Raw genomic sequence first — 27,397 nt, 5'->3', positions numbered from 1 at the left:
TGTATCCACGAATTCGGAATCACGATCAAATCTCTAACTCTAACCTAATTCTCAAAAGAAATAACTCGTTTTTCTCTTTGTGTTTGCTCTATATATTTCTCTCTGTATTCCTCTGTATCTGTCTGTTTGTGTATCTGTGTATTTGTGTATCTGTGTATTTGTGTTTTTTTGTGTATCTTTTCTATGTATCTGTGTATTTGTGCATTTTTTCCTCCTCTTTTTACATCTCTCTGTATTTCTTTGTATCTCTGTCTCCCTGTGTCTATCAATTGAACGTGTTTTTATAATAATTTGGCTGAGAGTTTGATGCTAATTAAAAGGATAGTAATAGAGTTGGATTAGGATTTTATTTGAAATATTGTTGAGGGAATTGGGGTTGAGATAAGGATGGATATAAAATAAATAAATAATAATAATAGAAAATCAAAAAATATAAAAAAAAAAAGAGTGAAACAAACGTCCAAAGAGAGAGAAGAAAGAAAAAAAAACAAATAAATAAAAAAATAAATAGGATGAGATTTTTTAGTAAAATAAGTTAGGAAGTTGGGAATAATTAGGATAAGGGGAAGGTAATTTGAATATTTAAGATTCCGCTTTTTTTCTTCTTCTACCATTATTTTTAAACTAATTAAAAGTTGAAGATTTAAAACAAATACCATAAATTCATAATTTTTTATTATTAATGTAATTTACACAATTTAATTATTTTTTATTTATTTTAAATATAACTTTTTTTTAAAAATTGGTGTTTGACTCTTTATATTTTGGTAAAAAATTAGGTGTTCACAGTATGCCCCTCTTTGCTTGAAAACATGAAGAGTTTTCATGCAAAGACGTGAACAATGTGACTAATTTTTTACTGAANAAATGTTTAGAAGGGTCACAAGAAAGAAAAAATAAACAAAATGTTGGTCTTTTTTTTTTCTTCTTAATAACGTAACCATGTTGTTTTTGTGTTGTTTGGAACAGCTTCATATATAGGACTCAAAGAATTCGTACCACCATATTTGGATCCAATACTTAGCTTGGAGGAGCTGATGACTGGCGTTAGTTTCGCCTCCGGTGGCTCTGGCTTAGACCCTCTCACCGCTCAAATAAGCGTATCTTTCTCTCAGATGAATTTTTCATTATCGTAATTTACTTAACTTATATATATTGATCGTATTCTACAATATTGATTCATATCAATTATTGCACTAGTTCAGGTAACCAACTGATAATTATTCGATCGGTTTATAGAAGTTAAAATCATTGGAGCTTAAATTTATGATCAGATTTAAATTTATAACAGGGGTAATCAAAATTGTGCATAATAACAAGACAAAATGTACAACTAGTATAAATTAATTATTGCAAAATACACACATTATGCACCGGCTTTTTCTTTCTTAAGCAAATTGCTCTATCACACATTTTAAATAAAAATTTTATTAGAGCTGTATTTTTACTAAAAATTGCCTTAGTAATAGGGATAGAAGACTAGTATGGGAAAAAATTCAATAAAATTTTCTTAGTTTACTAAAATGATCAGGTTAAATAAAATATCTATTTTTAATATAAAAGACGAGTAAAAGAAGTAGATTTTAAGTAGCTTTTGAGTTAGGTCTATTAAATACAATAACAAATATAAATGTAAAAGATCAGGTTTAATTCATATTAGTTCTTGCTTTTTATTCAACATTAATGAGTCTAGTAGAAAACAGTAATATGGTTTTACTATATATGTTCCAGGCGTTACAATTTTGAATGTAAACTTTAGCAGTTAATATAATTAAGCTGTTCTTTTTCCTACAAGTACTAATTTGACAATGGTAAACACATGGCAGGAGTCATGCTGCAATACTGACAGAGCTAGAAATTTAAATAACTATGATTCGTCAAAAAAAATTCAACGATAAATAAAATAATTCTCAAAATTTGTTTTACTATTTAAGACTTTTATTAGTCCATAAATTTATATTGACAAATTTATATATATATTTGTGGCAGGGCGTAATTCCATTGGAACAGCAGCTAAAATATTTTAAAGAGTACAAAATAAGAGTTGAAAATGAGATAGGGGAAGAAAAAACAAAATTGTTAATAAGTAAAGCAATGTTCCTTATAAGTGCTGGCACAAATGATTTTGTTGTCAATTATTTTAACACCCACTTGAGAAGACATTCTTACACACTCCCTGACTACCAGCAGTTTTTGCTACAACTAACTCAACAATTTCTCAAGGTAATGTCTCTTTCGAACTAATTTTTTAAAATACATTATGTTCTATATATACTCACTACATGAAAAATATATTTTAACAATCGAATTACTTATAAATCATTTTTTATAACAAGCTTTGACTTATGATAAAAATAGAAATAGTCATTAGTCTGTTACATACTCATGTGTTCAGATTCTCAACTAAAACATATTATGATTTTAGTGTCTAAATGAAATTTACTAAAATTTGATCTAAGGATCGTAGAATGTATTCCTCCCGATATTATATCACTCCACATCAATTTATTATGATGCATCATATCGTTGTGTTAATTAAATTGATTTAGGATTTAATGGCTGAGGGAGCTCGAGTCATCGGAATAGTAGGGTTACCGCCGATGGGGTGTTTACCGGTGGTGATCACCATGAAAACAGCCGGCAGCCCATTGCAACCACGTCAATGTATTGATTCATATTCCGAAGTAGGAAAAGAGTATAATCAGCTTCTCCAAAATATGTTAAAAAATATGAATACTTATGACACAAAAATAATATATGCTGATGTGTACAATCCTTTATATGACATGGTACAAAATCCCAACAAGTATGGTGAGTGACCAAATTTATTTTTTTTTAAGTAAATTATTTTTTATTGATTAATTAATAAATGTATGTATCATATTATTTTTTTTTTTATAGATTTTAATAACGTCTACTCTGGTTGTTGTGGAACTGGGCTTTTCGAGCTTGCACTTTTGTGCAATCCAAATTCACTTGTTTGCATAAATGCTTCGGAATATATTTTCTGGGACGCAGTCCATCCAACTCAAGCTACGTATTATAATTTGTTCAATTCCTTGCGTCCCACCGTTGATGTTATGCTTAAATTATAATTAAAAGTATATTGTTGTGGGGGTTGGGGTAGATGTGTTTGATGATCAATTGGATATTGTTGTTTATGATATATTTTCTCTTCGATTTAAGTAAGGTGTGAATTGAAATTTTGATTTACTACTATGAATAAATGATTCTACAACGATTTCATAATAAGATGATTATTATGGAGGAGGTAGGGGCGTACAAAAGCGAATCGAATATCAAACTAAACTGTAAATGGAGTCAAATCGGAAAAAAAAACTTGATGTTTGGTTTGACTTGGTTTAGTATTGAAAAAAAATCTGACTATATTTGAGTTGATTTGATTTAAACCAAAAAAAGAAAATCAAAATCTGAGACCAAACCAACCCAACATTATATTGGTAATTTTAAAATTTTATTTTATACATAAACATATTTACTTTGATACAATCTTTAAATATTTCTATCTTTTAATATATTATTACAAGTTTAAAACTTAAAATTCTAAATGGTCAAATAAAAGATTATAATCCATAGATGTTAGTAAATATAATAAGCTTAAATCAAAATCAAATTAAGACTTATACACGAGCCACATAAGTAAAAACAATAAAAAGTACACATTTTAAAAAACTGATAATAGAAGGAAACACACGTTCGAAAGTTTCCAATAGCATAAGGTGACTTCTCTACATGCTAATCTCGAATAGTTAAGGCACAAAGCATAGAGGAAAAGATGACTACAAACTATTGGTAGGAAACAATTGTAACAATAATAAACAAAATGATTAAAAGGAAAAAAGATGATTATTAGTCTAGTAAATCAACATTAATAGCTTTAAGAGCTTCATTAGCCATAATCTTATGCATTTTCTCAGAAGGATGAACAGCATCCCAGAACACAAACTTTGTTCGATCACCACAAGTTTTCAACCCCTTACAACTCTCTCCATACTCTACTGTTCCTGTCCCACAACACCCCTTACTTGTCTCTGTAAAACCTGTTCCATTATGTTTATAATTCATTAGCAACATATATAATATCCATATGAAAAAAGAAATATATTTATATTTTTTGTTTATTTATCAAATATCATAATATATATGAGATAATAATGACCGCAACTTATTTTTTTTGATACAAAGAGTACATGTGACAAATGGGTGGATTAAGCTGAATTTAGACAGGACAAAGTGAGTTGAGTTAATAAATTGGTGAATTATCGATCCATTCAAAATTTACGTGAGTGGGTCAACACACTCAATCCTTACTATGTTTCAATTGTTTATTTGTTCTTTCATAATTTTTAGTATTTAGTAAAAATGATTTTATGATATATATTGTCACCTCTAACTAAGAACAATAAACCTAGATTTCTTACCGAATTTTTGGGGATTTTGGACAGCTTCCAGAATGATGCTATAAATATCAATGTAGGCAACTTTAATTCCAAATAATCTCTTAAGTGCTTGCAATTCTCTTTTGATTTTGAGATTGAACGAAAAAGCAACTTTGTTCAAATCATCATCGCATTTGGTTTCATCATCTCGAATGGTTCTAATAAGTGGTTCACACCCAAGAGGAGGAACTCCGACAACTGCCAATCTTCTTGCTCCTCGACTATGAATTATCTGTCGAAAATAACAAAATTAATTGTCAATTTGTATAACTTAAATTCGCAAATATTAAGGCATTATAAATTTGTAATAGTAAGTCATGTGTAGAGTAACTATTGAAATTTTTTCTAAGGGGGGCGAATATACTTAATTAGGTTCAATAAACGAACTACATGTTGATTTTATTTTCACCGTATGTTATGTTTTTGGAAATTTCAGTTGAAATTCTAAGAATGGGGTGGATATACTAAATTATATTTTGGTAAAAGTTTAGTTAAAAAATGAATTGAAAGGGCAAGTACCGTAAATATAATTTTCAAGAGTGTTAAACACATCTCTTTTTCTATGCCTTACGTACGTACCCCACGCTTTGAATCTTTAGTGGGACTAGGCAGCTGGAACAGGTAACGTATGTACGTACAAGTCATTTTAATTCCACCAACCAAACTTTGTTGAATTTAATTACTTCCTCCGTTTTAAAAAGATTGACCTAATTTGACTTGGAACGGAGTTTAAGAAAAAAAAGAAATTTTTTTTAATATTGTGGTTCTAAATCAAAGTTATGTCAAATATACCAAAATGCCCTTTATTCTTGTGGTCCTAAAGATGTCACGTGGAAAGTTAAAGTTAAAGTGTTGTCAAAAAAGAAAATAAGTCATTTTTTTTAAACAAAGTAAAAAAGAAATAGAGACATTCTTTTTAAAACGGAGAGATATATCATTACTTCAAAATAGAATATCAACAAGTTTGGTTGCATATAATTGAATTGGTTTTGGATCCTACCCCAACAATGGTGGAACGTTTTACTAAAAAACATAATAATCTAGAGAAGGGGAAATAATGCATGTAATCACATCTGAGACTGTGGTCCAACGGTCAATGAAATACCTAAATTTTGAAATATCGAATTATAAATTACTTTATACTTAAATTGATGAACAAATAATAGTATCTTAACTGAAATAACGTATCGGACATCGATTAAAAAAAAGAGTGAGGGGGTTACCTTGACGTGAGTAAACAGGGAACGGATCAAGAAGTTCTGATACTGTTCCAATGTGTATTGCATAGAACGTATAACTTCCAGAAAGTAATTTTGTAGGAAGTCATTAGTGCCCATACTTAATATATATAGTGCATTTTTCATAGTTTCTCTTGCTTTATCAACTCCCACCATTTGGCTCAAGTGGATTTCATAGTGCCTCAGATACTCTCTTTGCTTCGCTAGTGTCATTGCATTCTGATTTTTCAGAAGAAAAAAAAAACAAGGCCAAAAAGTTAAGCAAAAATGAACAGACTACTTAAAAAAGTAGGTGAAGGGGATCACTCGGTGAGAAATTGACCAATTGAGATATTAAAATTTCTCAAACCAACTTTAAGATTGAAGGTTCTAGTCACTAATAGAGCAAAAAAGGTGAAAGCTAGCTCGTACCAAGATATTAAAAGATTATTAACGTACCGAGAAATTGGCAGTGAGATCATCATAACCAGAGCCAGCTGAAGCAAAACTAACGCCGTGTAGCATATCCACCTTGTTTATTTGTGGGTCTAGAAACGCTCTGGTCATATTCACGTAACCAAGTGCCTCCGCTGCAAAACCATTATTTTACTTCAGAGACTCTTTCTGTTCAACTGATTAATATTAATAAAATCAGTTCTTACTCTTTTTTTTTACGGTAGAAAAATTGTTAGTGGACAATAATATATTTGAGATTGAAAAATAATTAGTGAAGATTTACATGGATCAAAAAGGTAAATTAATATTGTATTGTCAAGTTAAACAAAGTGGAGTCACATTATTGTTCATGAGTGAAGCATAACAATCACAAAAAACAACAAATATGGTGATCTAGTATCACTATTTTACAAATTTGTAGGAAAAATAGAAGAAGAAACAAAATTAATTCACTACCAAAAAATAAAAATAAAAATTAACTACGAAAATTGAGTAAATAATTACCAATGAAATCTGTGGCAAGTTTTCCATTAGAGAACCTGCCAGTAGGTTGAGAGTTAAGGTCCATCCCATAAGGCAAGTAATTAGCCTTGTTTATGGTAGAAAGATGGTTGTTATTTCCAGGATCTACACTTGAATCTCCAAACACCAACAAACATGTTACATTGTTTTTGGCTGCCAATTTCCTCAACACAGCTACTTCAATGCCTTGTACTACACCATTATGATCATGTAACGCCACCAGACCCAAAAACAGGATAATCAGAAGCCTCATCAGCAGTTTCACACACTTAATTCAACGATAGAGTACGTAAAGTATGTAAGTTGTGTAGGGAAGAAAAGTGAACTACCTATACCCGTCCTTAAATAGAGTTTAAAAAAAACTAGTATAATATTGTTAGGTCGATTAATTAATTAGCTGGCATAAGACGTTTGTATGATTCATATGGCAAAATAACTGGCTCACATACATCAGCAATATGCTAATTTCGGATATTTCCGTTCAATTTCACACACTAAAGAAGATTGACTTTATAACATTATGGTTTGCATGTAATATTACAAACTTTTGGTTTTTAAATGATAATCTCAATTACTATCTTCGTTTCGTATTTACTTGACATATATTGACTTAAAATATGCCCTTCACAAAAACATCAATATAATTAAAGGGTATTTTATAAAATACCTTATTAATGATATTTTGTAACTCTAAATTTAACTATTGGTACTATTTTATATAGTGTATAATAGTAAGGGGTAGTACGAAAAATTAATACAAATAAAACTTTTTAAATTTTGCTAAAATTGACAAGTACTTCGATTCCTCCGTCCCATATTAGTTGTCTACTTTATCCTTTACACAACCCTTAGGAAACAATAAATATAAAAAAACATAATTTACCCCTTAAGATTTATATTTAAAAAACTTCATGAACTTGTTTCCAATTTTGAAAAGAATTATTTTAGTAAGAATAAAAGAGTAGTCAATTCTATCTTAATTTTTTAAATTGACAAATAAAATGAGACAATTAATTTTAATAATATTACTTAAAAATAAAACGAAAAGAAATATATCTAACACGAATGACAAGTAAATATGAACGAATGGAACACGCCAATGCTCTTCTCTTCTGCCAAAACAGAAATGACAGCAAAGTAAAAGGCTTTATCCGTAATTAGTTGGGTAAAAGCCCTTTGATTTCAAAAGAATTGTCATGTGACAATTAATAAGCGGTGGTACATGTCATAAATTTTTCAGCCAACCTTGAACAAGATTAATGGCCCAGCTGGTCTTTCAATATGGCTCATAGCGTGTCTACAACAAATTACTATATAATTGGTCATAGTGGAAGCAAATAATTCAAAATTTATTAAAATTTGTGATTATCATTGACTATTAACAAAAATCACCAAAGTCATGCAAGTAGTTGTAACTTGTAACGCTTAGCTAACATTATCTGTCCATTCGCTTATTAATGCAACACAAATAATTTGCCTTATGTTAAAATCTCGAAACGTATTACATTTGAGCCGTCCTACTAATTTTGGTATTCATTGTTATTATAATATATTCTCATTTTTTTCTTTGAAACATTTATGACAACCTAAATTAGCAAAAATTCAAAATCAAAACCATAAAATCAGCGTCACCAATCATCATATCATGTTAATGAAGAATACTTAAAATGGCAGTTCAGATAATACTTATGAAATACCAAAATTCTAAAACTACTTTAGTTTGTTAATTGTAGCAATGTGTTTACGCATGGTAACTTACAAGTGTGTTGTTGGGTTTTGAAACTTGTAAATGAAAATGAAAAGTTGTGACTTAATAAAAAATAGTGATTTTTATGAGGGGTTGTGACTTATATGAAAAATTGTGATTTTTATGAAAGATTGTGACCTTTTTGAAAAATTGTGACTTTTCCAAAGGTTTGTGAATTTTCCGATAAGTCACAGAAGAATCTTTCACGCTACTCTTTGTTGTTTATAAATAGAGAAATTTTCTCTATTTTTTTTTTAAAAAATCAAATTTCTGAATTACTACTACTACTAAATCTAGTATTATAAGTGTACTTTACTGCCGGCGAGTAATTCGCTGACACCGATTATAGGTACCGATAAACAGATGAATAAGATCGTTTTATCACAGGAAGATTTATTCCATTAACCTTGGGTACTTGAGGGAAATAAACACCTTAAGAGGACACTTCGCATTCAATGGCTCGATTTTCTTCTTTGAGAAAAATATTTTGTGTATTGTTTCTAATCTATTTATTATTCTATTTTCTCTATAGGTTTTAATTTTATTAGGAATACAAGATGAACATATATTTTATTGGGATTGCTCTATCTTTACTCAGAGATCTCTGATTCATGTCCTTGATATAGGAAAAGTTATATTACGAGCGTTAACTCCGAATGAGTCTATAGATTTAAAATTAATCGAGACTCTAATACGGACTCCGAATCGAATAGGAAACAAAAAAGAAGTGTATTTCAAAAAGGTTAGGCAATTAATTAGAAGCTTGAAAAAGTAGGTATATATATTTCAAACTTTTTTACTCTATAGTTGACAATTGGTGTTAGCATCCATTACTTTGGGTTAACAGAGTGGGTCAGCTAGGACTAGTTTAGTACGTTTCTTACTACAATCAAACATAAATGAAGTATCACGGTGTCCGCAAGCATGGGTGCACCTCGGGCGACTCAACAACATTGGGAGTTTAGTGAATCTTCAAAAAGGGGTCTAATATATATAATTTTTATCATATGTATTTTTATTTAAAATTTACTTTTCTAGCTATTTTAGATGTGGATCATTATGCACTGTTTTATAATCAATTTGTTTTAATAATTTCTTTTCAAATGATAATATAACTAATTCATTCGATCTCTCTTAATATATTGCTAATCTTCAAGAAGATTTAATCAGTTTCAATTTCAAAAAACTTCTTTTGGACGATTACAAGAACTGTTAACATTATTCTATAAGTAATATGTGTATTTGGAAAAGAATCAAGTCTTTTTATTTTATTGAGTATTCACTATGTCATTATCTTCTACTTGTATTATTTTCCTTAACACTTTTAATTCAAAAATTTAATCTAAAACATCAATATTGAAATAACTATTACGTGTCAAATAAAGTTCAAGGTTAAGACAGTATTTTCTAAATCCTCATCATCTAGTGATCTCAATATTTTACTACTAAATAAGAAATCAAAAAAAAATCATATACTTTAATTGGTTCAACTCTATTTTGAAGTGAAAAAATAGTTTGATCTACTCTACATATATAAAACAATCATCTCTTAAAGATTCTTCAAATGCCTTTGTGATTTCGCTATCCATATTTTTATCAAATTGTTTCTTACAAAATTCAGATATATTTTCATTTCATATGCAATTTACTTGTAGAAATCATAACACTCATAGTACATATAATTTTTTTTCAAAAAAGAAATATATATGAGTAATTGTTTTAAAAATGCCCCCCCCCCCCCCCCCCAAATAAATAAATAAATAAATAAATAAATATGGGCCCAAGCGGTGACTTTAGAGGCCTAGGGCAGAGGCGGATCTAGAATTTGAATGTCTTGGTTGCCACATCGTTCAAGTAAGATAAGCAGGTCGGTTGCTTTAATTTTGAGTTACAATCAAGTTATTTATCTTTTTTCGATCTATATAGACAAATCGATCAAACATGCATGTTAATAATATTTTCTTTTAGATATTATGAGATTAGAGCTAAGTAACAATTCAATTTTTATTTCTTTTTAGAAATTAGTGGCCTTATTCGCTGAAATTTTGAGGAAAAAAGAGTTTTTTCACACTAAAAATTGAGCTTGTATAAACTATCTAATAGTGTTAACTCCATATATTCATATTCCATTGTCTTGATGTGTTGTTGCAAAATATAACAAAAGAGAATATAGTTTCAATATAGTCGTTTTATTTAGCAATAATGTTGGTGAAGATCGAAATCAAATTAAAAGAACTCTAACAAAAATATTCTTCATTTTTAAAACTTATATTTTTAAAAATTACTATTTAAATAAATTCTTAATAATATTTATGTCACGTTCATAATTTAATTGATAAAATAAACACGCAACACACATATCAAGAAATTAATAATTAGTGAAATAGAAAGTAAAAGAACTTATAATTAATTATGATGAATAGGATTAACAAAAAATACTTGTAAATAAATAAGAATGAGTGAAAAGGGAAAAAAGAACTCACGCATTAATAAAATTAAAAAAAGACAAAACAAAAGGGAAAAAAAAGGGAAGAAAGAAAATGCTGCTAACAAGTTTCAAATCGATACTGACTGTGTGACAGGTTATCTACTTTGCCAATTGAACTATTAATTATTTTATTTAGTATGTTACAAAAAAAATATATATTTATTTTCTTAAATATATATATATATATACACAAAAAAAATTTAAGATCAATGGATATCGTGACACCCCACGGACACTCATAGATCCGCTCCTGCCTAGGGGTTAAGACGGCCTGAACTCGAGTACTACATGTTACATACTTCTATCAATATTAGTGCTCAATAATTTTGTCCACCAATTGATACTTGAATAAAAGGAAATTACCCCAAGTGCTTTGAATTATTTGATTATGCCAACTCTAAGGTGCAAGAATTGGAGTTTTTAGTGTATGAGGCATTAACTTACGTGTCTACATAGGCACACCTTTCTCGTTCATCAAGCTAAGACATCGAGGGGGCGTTTGATTACAGTATAATAGGGTATGTTATTTATGTATAAAATATTGTATTAATTTTATAATGTCTGGTAAAAAAAAATTATTAGGTTGAAAAGTCAACATGATTTTATACTATGTTTGGTTGCATTTTTGTAATCATACATAATTAATACCAACATAACTAAAGAGAAAATCTATGTATAAAGTTATGCAGGGTAGAAGGTGAAATAAGTTATGTGGATATTAGTTATACATGTATTAAAGTGATAAATTACATATTTACTCTATTAATTTATTTTATTATTTTTAATTAAAAACTTTATTGTTTTCCTATATATAGGCTTTGTTGTTTTTATTTCTTTTTTTATATTTAGACCATTTTTATTTCTTTTAATTTCTTTTATTTTTTTCAATTGGAAACTCTATTGTTTCCTATCAACATGTGTTGTTTCTATTTTTTATTATATATAGATTAGTTTCATTTCTTTTTATATACTTACCATTTTGATTGATTTATGCAAATATAAATATTTTTCAATATTAGAACTTGATTGTATATTTTTCAAAGGTACATATGCTAATCAAATTAGCATTATATATTACTCAATATATTTTACATTTTATTAGCACGTATTATTATTTTGTAAATAATATATATAAATAATTTACAATAATTTTAATATTAAATAGTTAATAATTCATGTATTGTAATCTTTACGTAACTAAATAATATCTACATAACTAATATCCACATAGCTAATATCCGCATAAATAAACCCAACATAACTAAACCCTGCATAACTAAACCCTGCATAACTAATACCTGCATAACTAAACCCTGCATAGCTAATACCTGCATAACTAAACCCTCCATAACTAATACCTGCATAACTCTAATCAGTAACCAAACAACCCCTAAAGGGTCGTTTGGTTACTGCATAAGAGACGTTTATTTATGTATAAAACAATGTATTAAGTTATATTATGTTTGGTAGAAATTTTTGGTTTAGGTAGAAAAGTCAACATAACTTATACCATGTTTGGTTGTGTTTTTTGTAATCTTACATAATTATACCAACATATCTTATGAGGAAATCTATGTATAAAATTATGCAGGGTAGAAGGTGAAATAAGTTATGTGAGTATTAGTTATACATGTATTAAAGTGAAAAATTACATATTTACTCTATTAATTTATTTTATTGTTTTTAATTTAAAACTTTATTGTTTTTCTGTATATAAGTTTGCTGTTTTATTTCTTTTTTATATTTAGACCATTTTTATTTCTTTTATTTTTTTTATTGGAAACTTTATTGTTTCCTATCAACATGTGTTGTTTTTATTTCTTATTATATATAGATTATTTTCATTTTTTTTATATACTTACCATTTTGATTGATTCATGCAAATGTAAATATTCTTTTAATATTAGAAATTAATTGTATATTTTTTAACGGTGCATATGCTAATCAAATATTAGCATTATACATTATTCAATATATTTCCCATTTTATTAACATGTATTATTATTTTGTGAATAATATATATATTAATAATTTACAATAAGTTTAATATTCAATAGTTAATAATTCATGTATTGTAATCTCTAAATCCTCCATAACTAATACCTACATAACTAAACCATGCATAACTATACCTGCATAACTAAATCCTGCATAACTAATACCTACATAACTAAACACTGCATAACTCTAACCAGTAACCAAACATCGCTAACTAAATAAATTGAGATACTTTTAAGCCTGAGAAAATGGACAATAAAGAGTATGATTAATTTACATTTGGAAAATGGAATGATCAACATATTGGGATTTTAGTGCAAATGTTAATTACCTTTGCAAAAATCTTTTGAACCCCACGATAAATCACTCATGTGATAATAATGTTTTAGTGAGATCCAAAATTTAATATTTATTTAATTAAGAAAAGTAGTTATGACATAATTTTGAGAAGCAGTTAGGTCATTTTATCCTATTCAAATCTCACATAGTGTAATTGCATGAACTTATAGTTAGCTACTAAAAGGACAAAACTACCACAACATTCACGAAAATTTTTACAATGAGAGAGGTCCAACCAACAATAGTGGGGTGACACTTCATTGATTAATTGACACATGGATAAAGGTTCATCTTTTTACTTTTTTACCATCTCTCTTTTACTTACCTTTTTTTTTCTTTTAATTTTTTATTTTCTTACTTCTAATAAATATTTCTTAATTTCATTTTCTTAAATTGTTGATATATTGAATAAAAGAATTAATAAATATTTATTTTATCATAATAACTAACAAAAAAATTTAAGACGGAGTATTTAAAATACTAATATCATGCAATATTTTTTTAATAATATCAAATTAACTAAAATATATTTAGTGTTTCAATTACTAGCACCTAAAAAAATAAATTAAATCCATTGATTAATTGACACATGGATAAAGGTACATTTCTTTACCTTTTTACCATCTCTCTTACTTACCTTTCTTTTTTTATTTTTTTATTTTCTTACTTCTAATAAATATTTCTTAACTTTATTTTCTTAAATTGTTGATATATTGAATAAAAGAATTAATAATTATTTCTTTTATCACAATAACTAAAGAAAATTTTAGGACGGAGAATTTAAAATACTAATATCATGCAATATTTTTTTAAATAATATCATATGAACTAAAACAAAATTAAAATAACAAAGACTATAAATATATAAAGTAAAACAGAATTTAAAAAAATGTAAAACTAAATTAGAATTTTTTTTTTTAGGTGCTAGTAATTGAAACACTAAATATTTTTTAGTTAATTTGATATTATTAAAAAACATTGTATGATATTAGTATTTTAAATACTCCGTCTTAATTTTTTTTTAGTTATTGTGATAAAATAAATATTTATTAATTCTTTTATTCAATATATCAACAATTTAAGAAAATGAAGTTAAGAAATATTTATTAGAAATAAAAAATTAAAAAAAAAAGAAATGTAAGTAAGAAAGAGATGGTAAAAAGATAAAAAAAATATACCTTTATCCATGTGTCAATTAATCAATAGAGGGTCACCCAACTATTGTTAATTGGACCTCTCCCATTGTAAATTTTTTCGTAAAAGATAAGAAAATGTACCTTTATCCATTGTCAATTAATCAATAGAGAGTCACCCAACTATTGTTGATCGGACCTCTCCCATTGTAAAATTTTTCATAAGAAAATATACCTTTATCCATATGTCAATTAATGAATAGAGGATCACCCAACTATTGTTGGTTGGACCTCTCCCATTGTAAAATTTTTCAACATTCACATTTACAAAGTAGATATATAAATAAATGTGTATTCTCATAGTTTACCGTTGACAATCATTATCTACTCAAAATTCTAATGATAAAAAAACAAAAGTTAATTATCAAACATGCATATATACCGTGTCATTCTATTCATCCGTTAGTCTAGTTGGTCAGGATATTCAGCTCTTACCCGAAAGACCCAGTTCAAATCCCGGCACCAGAATTCTTTTTTATTTTTTTTTTAATACTCTTTTTATCTTTTCTATTCTCAAGACTTCTTTTTTAATTTTCTTTTTAATACTTCTCTATTCTCAAGACTTACTAAATGATTATAAGTTGTAAATTCTGAATCACGGCATCACAGTGGCGGGAAAAAAAGCATCAGGAGTGCGTGAGTCCACTCGGTTCTTTTTCTAGGGTTTTGAAAATCGAAGCAACATGGGAAAGCGAAAGGGAGGAGTAAGCAACATGGAAAAGCGAAAGGGAGGAGGAAGCAACATGGAAAAACGAAAGGGAGGAGGAAGCAACAATGGAGGAATTGAAGAGAACACAATGGCAATTCTCGATACTTCTGGTTTCAATAGAGATTCTCACCACCGCCACGACGATAGTACGCTTTAAGTTTCTTTCTTCTTTTATTCTATAATTTGTATACCTGTTCTCTTCTTCGATTGATACATTGAAAAAATCTCGCAGGTCTTGCTTTTCTAGAAGCTGTTCGCTCTGCTTCATTGCTACCAGAAAATGGAACACCGCCTACTAGGTATTCTACCCTCTTTTTCTCTGTTTGTAATGGCTGATGTTGTATGATAATGATTTTCTGTAAATTCATATATAAACTGAACTATATAGATGCATACACACACTGCGTATGTATGTGTGTGTGTGTGTGTTTGGAGAATTGCACGGATAATGGAGAGTATCTAGCGCCTTTGGTTGATTGGTATGTGTGCTTGATATTGTTGCTGTATCATAAATTTAAGATCTTTATGATGATTTTGAGGAAAAATGGAGTCCAAACCTTGTTAATTGGCAATTGCAAATGAAGAACAACTAACTACACAAATTCCTTAGGTCTCAGTTATCCCTAAAAGTAGTGTCCTCTTGTATGTCTGGTCAGTTTGCTTTTACTTCCCATCTTTGATTGGTTCAGTATTGTGTTCCTTTGCAGGGTGTTACAGAAGTTGTTGGTATATACTCGTTTGCACACATTGTTTTAGAATCATAAAAGATGATACCTTTTACTTCTGCTGTCCAGCTACTGAAGCTTTATCTCAGCTTGTCCTTTTCCCCTTTCTATTTTCTAATTATTATTCTTTCTTTTGTCATAAGAAATACATAATAATTGTTAATGTGGTTTGTTGTTGCAAGTCTTTTATTTAGTCAATATACTTTATTAATGCAGAGTTTCTTATTACATCTATTGGTTGATATATAGTCTCTCTCTCTTTGTCTACTAATAAGGAAAGAATGTACTCTACCAATTTTGCATGAACTTACCTTCCAGTCTTAAATGGTTGTTTTTCTGTAAGCTCATGAATTGCATAGAACTTCTCCCTTTGTATAAGTGATTGTGAAAACATCTTTTTGTCTAGGACTTTTGCCTTTTTTGTTGCTTGTACTATGATCATTGGGGGAACAATTTTGATGCATCTTTGTTTAGTTTTTGTGGCAATATAATCTTTTGCTTACTCGTCAAAAAGAAAAAGCAAAGAAGAAACCATTGTTGCAAACTTGCAATGTAGTTGGCATTAGAGGCGGATTACAATTCGAAGGTTGCGGGTGTCATATTGTCTAAATGACAAACGGGTCGGTTCCTTTAATTTTAGATCATACTTCGAGTTATTTTGTTTTTCTTTTCAATTTTTATAAACAAATTGATCAAATATGAATATTCAGTAGTGTTTTCTTTTAGATATTCTACTACTTAAGATGTACCGACGTAATTTTTTTTAAAAAAAAGAATGAGACCTTATTCTCTAAATACATTCTTATTAATATTTATGAGACGCTAAATTAATCTTTAATTAATATAGAATCACACATGACATTCGTATGAATCACTAATACTTAGTGAAAGAGAAAGTCAATAAGAATAATTTAGAAAAAGCAAAATATAGTTACTCCTAATATGATAAATAATTAATAACAAATAAAGAACTAATGGAAAAAAACTAAACCCTGCACATAATAATGAAAAAGAAGAGAAGAGAACAAAAAAAGATTGGAAGAGTTGATGCACTGTAACGAGGATTCGAACCCTCAACCCCTCACGTACTACGTTGCGCCTTTTGCAATTGCACTGTTGGCAATTATGTTTGATGGGTGGCAAGCGTATTATATATATGATTTTCTATGCACACACACACACATATATATACACACACACAAAAAGTTGCGAGCGGTTAGGCGGTTGCCTTTTTGAATTGAGGCGCTAATTAATACCAAAAAACTTAAAATATTTAATCGCATATATAAATATCCGAAATCTCAATAGCAAATAACATATATTAGCAAATACTATGTTATTTAGTATAAAAGTAAATTGAGTAGGGTAGAAATAAATATAGAAGAATTGATTTGATTTATTTTTAAAAATGTAGGCAGATTGCAGAAATGCAGTAGCTTCAAAATAACAAAACAGAGTAAACAACCAAGTCTGATCTTCTTCTTTTGCATATGACAGAAGAAGAGAAGAATTTTTTTTACCTAAAACCATACCTGCTGAGTAGCTGAGGTCTCGTCGTGAGTAGTGAGAAGAACTGGAGAAGAGAAGAAGAAAGTCGCGAAGTAGTGAGGGAGGAGAACTGGAGAAGAGAGTGGCGAAGTAGTGAGGGAGGAGAACTGGAGAAGAGAGGGTCGCGAAGGTGCAAGGAGAGAAGTCTTAGGTTTGCAATAACACCAAATTAACCCTTATATTTCCTTCTAATTATTAAACCAGATCTTTTTTTGAAAAAATAAAATAAAAAGATGACGCCTTGTCGCCTCGCTGCATCGCCATTCTGGACTCGCCATGCCTCACCAGTAAAAGGCGACGAGGCATCGCCTCGCCTCACCTCATCGCCTTTAGCGAGAGGCGAGCACCTTTCATAACACTGCCCCCCATCATAAATGTGTGTCAGTTTAGCTTTCAAGTTACCACATAATGTTTGATTAAAAAAAGTTACCACATAAGGTTCCTATTATCTGATATCACGGATATGCTGGAACAGCACGATGCGTGAAGCGATTTTCCAAATTTTGAAGGAAGAGACTTCACCTGAGCTAATAATGGGAAGTTATCAACTTCTAAATGAGTTGGACAAGGTAAGAGCTTGCCTTATTCCTTAGGTTTAACTTTTTATATTATTATTGCTGCATTTGACTTTCTTACTTGGAATGGATTTTTTTTGAATTTAGCGATTTCCTAGGCTGTGGTTGCCCAAAATGGAGGAGCAAGCATCATGTCTGCCACCAACCATTCTCAATGAACCTGTTGAAGTTGAAGAGGTATCTCCATCCTCTCACAGATGAAGACACAGTTGTTCACACACACAGTTGTTTTCTCAATATTAACTTCAATAATGATCGGGTACTCTATGTCAGGACTGGTGTCCATTTACTCTAGGATTGGATAGGGACGATGAAATAAATAAAGGTTCAAGTGGATCAATTGACCCCTTGGTAAGACAGACTGTGTGTGATGGCTACATCACACATTTACACCAATTTCCTATGTGTATTTTACTGAACTTTATTATTCCTCTCACATGTATTTTGGTAGCATTAATGTTTCTGGTGATTTTAGGGCTTTCATTCACTAATACAAGAACTTGGGAAAATGATCAACCAGAGGTCAAAAGCATTAGAAACGAAGGTCAGTCACCATATTGAAGCTTTCTTTTGATTTCTATGCCTCACAGTATTATATATTATTCCTTTATTATCATAGCGTATCAGCTCATATATCAGCAGACATGACAATTTAAGATATACTTAATAGTTGTTTGGCCAAGCTTCTACCATTAACATATTTGGAGAAGTGATTTTTTGTCAGAAGTACTTTTACGGAGTAGCAGTTTGTGTTTAGCTAATGAATATCAAAAACACTATTGCTAATATTAGAGTAGTAATTTGTAATTAGTCAATGTTCCAAAAGTGCTTTTTTAGCTTGTAAAAAACTTTTGTTACTTGTCAAAAACAAAATTTTTTCCCTAAAAGCTTGGCCAAACGCCTCAACTCTCTAAAATAGGCATTTTTGTTTATTTTGAAAAAAGAAGCACTTTTGGTACTCCCAAAGCTTGACCTAACAGGCTATTAGTCAGGTGACCGGGTTCTTTTGGCCCATATTGTCATTTTTCAGAATTTCCTTGATTTATGAGAAGATGTAGTCATTTCCTTGGGCATAAGAAGTATGTAAGTTATTTGCCTTTCACATGTTTTTGTTGGAGCAGTATCTCGGGGTGATGACTTAATGATTAACCAAGTGCTAGAATGTGCAGTTAGCTTATGACCATCCTTGTCCAGTGTGCATTTTTAATTGAGCGTTAAACTCTGAATGTATTGACATATCAAATTCCTTTGTGGATGTACATGTAATTGAACAGCCATCTGACAATCTTGACTAATAAGATAATTTGATGAGTCAATTTTGTAATTTTTTTCTTTAAGAGTAATAAGATAATTCACAGGTCAATTTTGTATTTATATCTTTGTCAGCCAGTTGTCTTGTGATTTGTGCATAGTGTCATCATTGAAGAATTATCCTGCCTTTGTATCTTCATCAAATAGTCTGACAACACCTATTGCAGATATTAAGGAAGATGCTACTACTTCACTATCTTGTCAGTGTGCTTGAAGGAGACTTTGTGCCTCGTATCAAAGCATTCAAAGGTAATAATTTTCAGAGGATTCTTGTTTTCTTCTAGTTTCATGCACCTTAAGAGGTCTTCTCGAAACCATCATTAAAAGGTTCATCTTGCAGAAAAGATGAGTTGGACCATTTTGCGGGATTCATTGCTCAGCATGCTTCTGGTATGTTTTCATTTTCAAATGTCACCATATTATTTGTCTGTAATATTGCTACTTAGAAGTGTGAGTCTACTGATGTATGCTTAGGATCCCACTTCTTATTTGTCTTCCTCTCATTGTTCAGGGGTCAAGAAAAATAATCTATAGAAGCTTAGTCAAGGACTGCCTGTCAGTTATATGTGATGTGTTCTCTGACTTGTATGATAAATATGAGTCCTCTGATGTGGATTCAGTGGCACCTCCTTCAAACGAGATATCACATAATTGCATTGCTGCTTTTGCACTGGCTTTACCTGAACTCAAACGGTCTACTTGTATCTATCTGAAGAATCTTCTGAGGATGGTGGATTCCTGAGCTATTACTCTTTAAAATATTTGACCAATTCTAACTGTGACTTTGTTTCACAATTAGATGATGGACCTGGATACATCACGTAATGTGGCAGATGTTCAAGGCTGTACCACCAGAGCTGATAGTGTGAGGTATTTTGTTGAATGAATTATTTTACTTTAAATAAAATCATCAGATTGGAAAATCCAATTGATATCAGAGATAGTGCAGAACACCTGCTGCAGAGATCATTTTGGATGAACTCGCTTACAATTCTGATATGCTCTCCCCCTTTTTTCAGGTAATGTCCTTTCCTCTTAAGTAGGATAATGAGACGAAACTTATGTTTTTATTGGGACGATGTGAACATTTTACCCTACATGTTTCTTTATCATTCTGATGTATCTTGCTTGTCAAGGAGAATGCTGCATAATATGGTCAAATAATTTTCTGCAGGTCTTTGATGACCCTTGGTGGAAGCTAAAAATAATCATGCAGCACTTTCAGAAATACACTCCTAAGGTAAATGCATTCTTCTATCATCGTGCCATATGTTAACTGATTTTTAAACCAACAGCGGAAGTATCTTCACTTAATTCACCGAATGTAGGCTAGATACAAGGACTGGGGCTTTGTTTTAGCTTATTGAATATATTTTCATTATGAAGCTTAATATTTCGTTATTGGCTTCTTTTGTTATTGTCGTTCTGTTTTATTATGCATCGATCTGTGTTATTTTCTTGGATCTTTGAAGATGTCTAATGTTGTATACATTCAAATAAGTTGTACTTGAGGAGTCCTCTGTAGATATTGACCATCAGACTCTTTTATTTGAGACATTGACATACATCAAATGACTCCTTGCTTATTCTAGTATTCCATGTACTTACTAAATACAACTTACCATTTGTTCTCTTTTAGGCTATGTTGTGCTGGTCTCTTCATTTTGTTTTTGATGGCAGAAATGCTGAGTTGTCCATGCATGCATAGGAAAATCTTTGTCAAGATATTACCTTTAACCAGACTTATCATAAAAGATAACTATTTACTTTTAACTAGTCCCCTGCTAATCTCCTTTTGAATTTAATCATGAATTCCCTACAGATTTCTAGACGCTGGTCAATGCATTGTTGAAGTACTAGGCATGATTGTGGAACCCTCTGTTGCTTGGTGCTTTGATACCCAGGAGCTTTTGCTTTCAATTCAATCATATTGAAGAAGTATGGATATAGATTGGACCCTAGATGCTTTATGGAAAATTTATATTGGGAATTAGGAAAATCTGGAGCATTAATTTTCCAAACCTCCTAGATGGGGAATGGTGTACGAGCAAGTTCCTTGGAGCGTTACAAATGTCCTTTGTTTTGACAACTTGAACATTTTCAGCAAATTACTAGTTTGCATTTCCTTTTCAGGAATTCCAAAAGATCTATGCCCCAATTTTATTTTATTTTTGGTTCTGTTGGTTGTTTTCCTGTACCCTATATTAGTTGAGTTGTCCTCTAACAAAAAAGTTGCTCTATTTGGTTTTCTCATCTTCTTTGTTTGATGTTGCCTGCTTTGATACAGATGTTACAAGCTATAAGATTTTGAGAATTTAATACCACTTTAATGTACTTTATGTTGCAGTTTCCTGTTCGTACTAGGAGATCAAATAGTCTGGTGAATGATTCCACATTTGAAGGTGTTTTAAAGTGCTTCTCAAACAGCAGGAGCACAAAAAATATCATCAAGAAAATTGGAATGGATGTTGCTCAGCTGCTTCTTGCGCATGCCTTTTTGGTGATTGACCCTTGCAAAAAAAAATTGTTTACTTCTAGGATATGCAATTTGATTCCTTGGATAGTTCTTTCCCTTGCAGAATTTCAATAAGATGCTGCAAAAAGATCTTTGAGTTCAGTTATAGATAATCATTTTGATCTTTTTCTCACTAGGATAAGTATTTCATCCTCTTGTAGGCTTATTTGTCAGTATCAGTGGATTCTTCTGCTCAAAATGATGATTTTGAAGAGATGGTGAAAGGAAGCTCTCTCACAGAAATCTGCAAGCATATAATAGCTGCTTTTACTTTTATCAGAAAAGAATACAAGTAAGATTCATTATTTTTTTATTTTTTTTTTGTAAAGTAAGATTCACTTGATGTGTGTTGATTAGCCTTGCTTTCACATGCTAAAGTTATGTTGAATTTCCATGGAAAAATTCTGCCGCCTTCTCATGTATTTTTGAGCCACCCATTGCACAAGCTTCACATAATGAAATAGGCACCTAATAACTTTTAAGTTCTCTGGGCAGAAATGTTCATTAGCACCTGCAACATGACCATTGAAGTACCCATATTTTTATTCTTTTTGTGAATTTTGTATGGATCACGTTCCTCTTAGCAGTTTAGCTTCTTTAGGAAACATGATGCCTTACTTAGTTCCAACTTCTATATAGAGCTAGATTGGATGAGCCAAAAAGATCAGAAGGCCACATCTAGTCCAGGAATTTTTGATCAGGTCTCACTTGTAATTTGGATTAGTACTGTAGTTAGAAAAACAACTGGGTGAGACATAAGTCCTCTCTAAGAAATTAGAATTACTGGTATTTCAAACAATTGTTTAGATCTGGAAAAGAAAATGATTGAAGATGCAACTAGGGAGGATTACATGGTGATCTGCATCTAGAATTCATTCTGCCACTTCTGAGCTAGCAAGTGATTAGAATAGTCTCTTTTCTGCAATGCTGGCTTTCCTGTCCTTACAGATTTGTGGTATTAGAACACTTCTTCTTTTGATGCCTCAGATGATATACTAACGTGGAGAACTTGAAGTTAATTTAACATAAAAGTTTTTCTAGTTTCTAGCTCTGCACAAGTTAATAAGTCGACATATCATGATGCAGGAACACAGAAATTCTACTTATGGGTAAAGAAGCAGTGTTTACAGCCTCGACCATTCTCTCAACCAAGTCATAGGAGAAACAGCAGTTACTATTTATTGTTCATAATGTATATTTGGTCAAATGGGGGCAATTTGCAAAGCCCTCCTACCTGAAGTCGGCCAAATGATGTTTGTACACAGCCAGTAGTGGTCAAATGCTGCTCAAGGAAACCTCAGTGAAAGCTTCATTTAATAGCCAATGGAACTGTCCTTTGTAGTTATAGGAAAACCGAAAAAGGGCAACTCTAAAGAACTTGGTGTATGTATGAATATATCCATAGCTCTAAGCTATGTGTTAATGCTTAAATGGATCACTCCAATGTTAGTGTATTCTGTCCAATGATAGTCGTGAAAACACTGAACAGAACAAAATGGGAACAAACAATGAAACTTGTCTGATGAATTATTTGAAGCGCCATGTTCTCATGAGAGGTGTTGATGTGCTGTGGATGATATGCAGGATGTTCTCAAATAATGTTGGTGCAATGTACTATCGGAGTAAGTTTGCAGCTACTTCAACAAGTGATAACAGCTATAAGCTGAAAGTTCATATTCATGACACTTTAATACAAGTTTGAGAGTTAGGAGTATAATCCTGTATGAGTAATAAAATTTCACTTGGGTAAAACAGAGTTTTTCTTTTCCCCCTCTTTTGATATCTTTCAGGTTTTGAGATTACTAAAATTTCATAAAATAATAACCCAACACTTTGGTGCCTACTTTTAGAACGCTAGATTTATCATTCAAATTGCAACAGAAGTGCTTAGGAATCACTTCCTCAATTGCTTCAAGTCTCATTTTGACGGTTGTGCTGAGTCAAGATTCATTGTCACAGGACCGTCATTGACCAAATTGACCTACAAAATTCAAGAAATACCAAAGTCTGAGAATATCCTACAGTTCAACAGAATTTTAAAGCTAAAAGAAATAATTATTTTCAGAGAACCTCACCTTCATCTTTGCTCCAAAGACACCATCTGCAATAAACAACAAATAATAGATCGTCATCTCGCACTATTTGTGTAATTTTAGCATTCTGAAAAGAACAGAACAAAACTAGAAGTGCAAAAGTTACTCCTGTGGATCCATTATTCACAGAGTAAGCTAGTAAGGCGTTTTGAAAGCATTTCAGTCTAATAGCTGAAGCTCTGGGGCTTAACTAAGGTGAGTAAAATAGTATGACCAGAAAATACAAGGATTTAATACTTTATACCTCATCAGTAAAAACAAGAGAATCAAAACCAGTCAATCTTTGATCATTGCACAGAGAAATACAACTTCTTCGCATATGCAGAAGAACTATCTCAAGAGAACAGTCATACTAACGAAGACCTTTTTTTTATTACTTACAGAGACTAAAATATCTTCAAGAATTGGAGATTTTGAAAGAAACCAGATATTAGTTCAGCTTTAAGATCTATGATACTGATCTATGCTTGTGCCATTTTTCCAAACCAAGCAGATATAAGAGCCCCCAATAATGAGATAGTTGACAGAGCAACACCATGGATAAAAAACCAATAGCTTTATCCAGTGAATAGTCATCAGATGTAATTACTATGACTGCATGGATGATGTTGAACGCAACAACTTAAAAGCTTAGGCTTTTCAAAAGCTCATCCAAACACTTCAATTACTTAGAAGAATATCTCACAATGTCTGGAGAAATTTAGCCTTGTGTTCCATATGTACTGATATATAAGTATTCTAGTCTGAGGAAACGATTACTAAACATTCCTTCTCACAGAAGGGGATAGCTATTATATCACAGCATTCCAGATTAGAACATATTCCAACATTACAACACTAAATTTCTTTAGTTCAAGGCAAAATTAAAGTATAAGCATTCTGCATTAGAACCTTCATGATTAAGTTATCAACATGTATAGTCTGCAAATAGAGTAAAGATAAGCAAGTAATCAGCACTGGGGGAAATGCGTTGTGCTGACAGCCTGGAACTGGTGCTGACTTGTTATGAAAGTAAGGTAGGAGTTCAGTCAAAGATATAGAAGCCATTCAGCAAAAGAACAAAGAGAGACAGAGTTGATATCCACTTTTATCTTTCCACAGGGACTAGTGTTAACAGAAAAGGAGATCAAAACTGAGAATTCATGGAAAAAGTTTTTTACCTTTGACGGCATCCTGTTTGTAAGCTTTCTGGAATTTCTCAACCAGAGAGGCATAGAAGGGTTTTGCTTTCTCAGGAGGCATTGCGACATGAAAATCAGGCTTGTTTCCCTTCAAAATACCATATAGTGTAAACTGACTCACTGCACCATCCAATAGAGACATACAAGTAAATCATTATACATCCTGATCAAAGTTTAACTAATTTTCCCATCATTGAGACAGCCAAAGCATCATCTTTAACACTTAGACCACTGTGAGAACCTGTGCAACAGATCAGTTACCTAATAGAACTTCATAATTCTTCTGAACTACCTGCCAATGGACAATAGAAGCGGACAAACTTAAGACTGAAGCAGTGACGTAAAACTAAGTTAATATGTACACAGTAAATAATACATCTTTTGTCAAGCCATGAAATACAATCATCATTTACAAAGATGCATCACCATCTCCGACAAGATATAAACAGGCAATGATATTCTATACTCTATGAATCCGCAGTGCCTAAAAATAACCAACATGGTGACATTTCCAAATTAGTCTTGACTTGAGTAAAGATTTAAACATTAAACTTCTTCATACATGTATTACTAGCTGGTCAAAGATCTTCTGTATCCTACTTTCTGCTTTTGGAGATTATCTTCCATGACAATGCTATTCAATGTGGGTTGAAATTTTTTCCTTAAATGTTTACAAACATATGTTTTCATGATATGAGAAGTCTTTATGATGTTTGTTGTTGTTGTGTAATATGTACCACATTTTCTAGCTGGTATTTGGTAACACTCACATGGATAAACGTACTCTATCCATCCCATAATCTAAACCCATTCGACTTGTAGAGTCTAAGAACAAAAAGTTCAATAGGTAATCACACGAGTTCAGTCGGAAAAGGAGGATCTTTGTCATTTTTAAAACTAGGCCAGACTATTTCAAATTGACCAAAAAGATAGGTTTAATTAAATGGGAAAGGGAGAGTAAGGTCAATAAGGGAGTAAAAGAAATGGCCCATTTACATTCTTTCTGAGTAGAAATGCAGTTTGTCTTATAGTTCAGTCTAAAGTTTGAGCGACGATCTTATTTCAAAATTTGCAGTTCGTCTTATTGTTCAATCTCCTATCTTTCGTAGTATCTCCAATAGAAGTTAAACAGCCGAATGCAAGCAAAGAATTTTCAAACCAAGAGAGAAAAATTGAATATGCCATTACATTGCAAAGACGAACTTCTCATTTTCTTAACAAATGTAACCTCCAGCTAATAACACAGGGAGTAACTTCTCCATTTTATCCTACTTCCTTTTACAGTTTACAAGGTAGCAACAAGTTCAATCAATAAGCTAGACCTAAATCCCAAACTAGTTGGTGTTGATGATATGAATGCTCTATATGTTCTGCTTTTTCTTTTCCTCTAATAAATTGGACATGGGATACTCTTGTAATGCAGCCAAATGTTCATCTCATGAGATGAACTGTTCTATGTCAATGCTTATCAGTTATCAGTGATATATCAACTAGCATAAGAGGTAAATGTTTTTACAAAATAATAAAGCATTGATTCAAGCTAAAATTTTCAGTGTCCAATCAGATAATTGGTTAGTAATGCTTAGGCAATATATAGCTGTAAAAATCAGCACTCAGAAGCCACACACTATATCAGGCAAAAAATAATATGCAATTCCATCATATAGCAACAAAAGCTCATGATAAAGGTGTTCACTCTACAGCAAGAAGGTTCACTATTACATGGACAACAGAGAGAAAATTACACTGTGATCCCATGTCTTTCCAGTTTCCTCATTTGGGAACAATCTCATATTCAACACTTTCCGGCATCTGCAAAATTACAAACAGTAACAGAACCCAAAAAACAAAGGAAAAAAATTGATTCGGAAAATATTTATCTTCTATTGAGCATTTCAAAGTACTAATTTTTACAGTCACAGTTCACTTACATGTAGTCAGCATCGGAATCAACGTCTGATTCATGAAGCCCGACGAGAACCAGCAAGCCCGGCCCGATTGCTGATACCGTACGCCCCTCGACCTGAAAAAAATTGGTATTATGCACTAGGTGAGCAATGAGCATCATTATTCTAGCCGGTATATATATAATAAATAGAAGAAGAAAAAAATCTTCAAAGGTTTCACCTCTACACTGGCTGAAGCAACACGCTGGACCACGGCCCTCATTATTGGTTCTTCCGATTCACAACTTCTTCGTCGCCGGCGACTGGCGAGACAAGTCAGGTGGAGCAATTATGGCGCAATTTAGCACGCACTCTAATTTTTTTCTCTAGTAAAACAGAAATAAAAGTAATTTTTTCTCGAACTTTTGACTTTT

General features: G+C 31.2%; 4 protein-coding genes across 6 annotated transcripts in view; 2 read left to right on the top strand and 2 right to left on the bottom strand.

The window, feature by feature from the left end:
• LOC107010073 (GDSL esterase/lipase At5g45960) overlaps positions 1 to 3,128 on the top strand; it is a 20,630-nt gene extending 17,502 nt beyond the window's left edge. The window contains 4 exon segments of the mRNA XM_015209338.2: positions 970 to 1,100; positions 1,990 to 2,223; positions 2,550 to 2,811; positions 2,902 to 3,128. Coding sequence (XP_015064824.2) covers positions 970 to 1,100; positions 1,990 to 2,223; positions 2,550 to 2,811; positions 2,902 to 3,095 — 821 coding nt within the window. The 3' untranslated portion in view covers positions 3,096 to 3,128.
• Positions 3,129 to 3,657: 529 nt separating this feature from the next.
• On the bottom strand, positions 3,658 to 7,094 carry LOC107008644 (GDSL esterase/lipase At5g45950). Its single transcript, XM_015207763.2, has 5 exons — positions 6,638 to 7,094; positions 6,137 to 6,267; positions 5,684 to 5,917; positions 4,443 to 4,692; positions 3,658 to 4,061 (listed from the first exon to the last, which is right to left on the bottom strand). Exons 1-5 carry the CDS (start codon positions 6,906 to 6,908, stop codon positions 3,871 to 3,873), a joined length of 1,077 nt encoding a protein of 358 aa, XP_015063249.1. The 5' UTR covers positions 6,909 to 7,094; the 3' UTR covers positions 3,658 to 3,870.
• A 7,791-nt stretch (positions 7,095 to 14,885) lies between these two features.
• On the top strand, positions 14,886 to 23,571 carry LOC107011886 (negative regulator of systemic acquired resistance SNI1). Of its 2 annotated transcripts, none has more exons than XM_015211560.2 (15): positions 14,886 to 15,275; positions 15,362 to 15,428; positions 17,878 to 17,971; positions 18,065 to 18,154; positions 18,251 to 18,328; positions 18,453 to 18,521; positions 19,456 to 19,537; positions 19,629 to 19,678; positions 19,800 to 20,018; positions 20,088 to 20,158; positions 20,238 to 20,307; positions 20,463 to 20,528; positions 21,636 to 21,788; positions 21,965 to 22,095; positions 22,890 to 23,571. In XM_015211560.2, exons 1-15 carry the CDS (start codon positions 15,104 to 15,106, stop codon positions 22,960 to 22,962), a joined length of 1,485 nt encoding a protein of 494 aa, XP_015067046.1. In that variant the 5' UTR covers positions 14,886 to 15,103; the 3' UTR covers positions 22,963 to 23,571. The 2 variants fall into 2 exon arrangements, with proteins under 2 accessions (XP_015067046.1, XP_027770571.1); XM_027914770.1 differs by lacking the exon at positions 14,886 to 15,275 and adding an exon at positions 16,411 to 16,474 and having other exon boundaries at positions 22,890 to 23,345.
• Positions 23,431 to 27,373, bottom strand: LOC107011887 (D-aminoacyl-tRNA deacylase). Of its 2 annotated transcripts, none has more exons than XM_015211561.2 (7): positions 27,205 to 27,370; positions 27,009 to 27,100; positions 26,823 to 26,889; positions 25,339 to 25,369; positions 25,057 to 25,197; positions 23,879 to 23,904; positions 23,431 to 23,784 (listed from the first exon to the last, which is right to left on the bottom strand). In XM_015211561.2, the coding sequence occupies exons 1-7, from the start codon at positions 27,244 to 27,246 to the stop codon at positions 23,722 to 23,724; spliced, it is 462 nt and encodes a 153-aa protein (XP_015067047.1). In that variant the 5' UTR covers positions 27,247 to 27,370; the 3' UTR covers positions 23,431 to 23,721. The 2 variants fall into 2 exon arrangements, with proteins under 2 accessions (XP_015067047.1, XP_027770572.1); XM_027914771.1 differs by having other exon boundaries at positions 23,451 to 23,784; positions 25,339 to 25,365; positions 26,819 to 26,889; positions 27,205 to 27,373.
• Between the last annotated feature and the right edge of the window lie 24 nt (positions 27,374 to 27,397).

This window comes from Solanum pennellii, chromosome 2 (assembly GCF_001406875.1).
Source record: "Solanum pennellii chromosome 2, SPENNV200".
Classification (NCBI taxonomy): Eukaryota; Viridiplantae; Streptophyta; class Magnoliopsida; order Solanales; family Solanaceae; genus Solanum; species Solanum pennellii.
Note: the sequence above shows the minus strand (reverse complement) of the source record. Positions and strands in the feature narration are given on the sequence as shown.

Coding starts and splice junctions, on each gene's coding strand:
- LOC107011887 (XM_027914771.1), bottom strand. CDS start 27,246: ATGAGGGCCGTGGTCCAGCGTGTTGCTTCAGCCAGTGTAGAG. Junction 27,101..27,204: donor TTGCTTCAGCCAGTGTAGAG/GTGAAACCTTTG, acceptor AATTTTTTTCAG/GTCGAGGGGCGTACGGTATC. Junction 25,366..26,818: donor GACATGGGATCACAGTGTAA/TTTTCTCTCTGT, acceptor ATTGGCAGGTAG/TTCAGAAGAATTATGAAGTT.
- LOC107008644 (XM_015207763.2), bottom strand. CDS start 6,908: ATGAGGCTTCTGATTATCCTGTTTTTGGGTCTGGTGGCGTTACATGAT. Junction 5,918..6,136: donor ATCTCACTGCCAATTTCTCG/GTACGTTAATAA, acceptor CTGAAAAATCAG/AATGCAATGACACTAGCGAA. Junction 4,693..5,683: donor CCCTGTTTACTCACGTCAAG/GTAACCCCCTCA, acceptor TATTTTCGACAG/ATAATTCATAGTCGAGGAGC.
- LOC107011886 (XM_015211560.2), top strand. CDS start 15,104: ATGGGAAAGCGAAAGGGAGGAGTAAGCAACATGGAAAAGCGAAAGGGA. Junction 18,522..19,455: donor CAAAAGCATTAGAAACGAAG/GTCAGTCACCAT, acceptor CACCTATTGCAG/ATATTAAGGAAGATGCTACT. Junction 20,529..21,635: donor TTCAGAAATACACTCCTAAG/GTAAATGCATTC, acceptor TTTATGTTGCAG/TTTCCTGTTCGTACTAGGAG.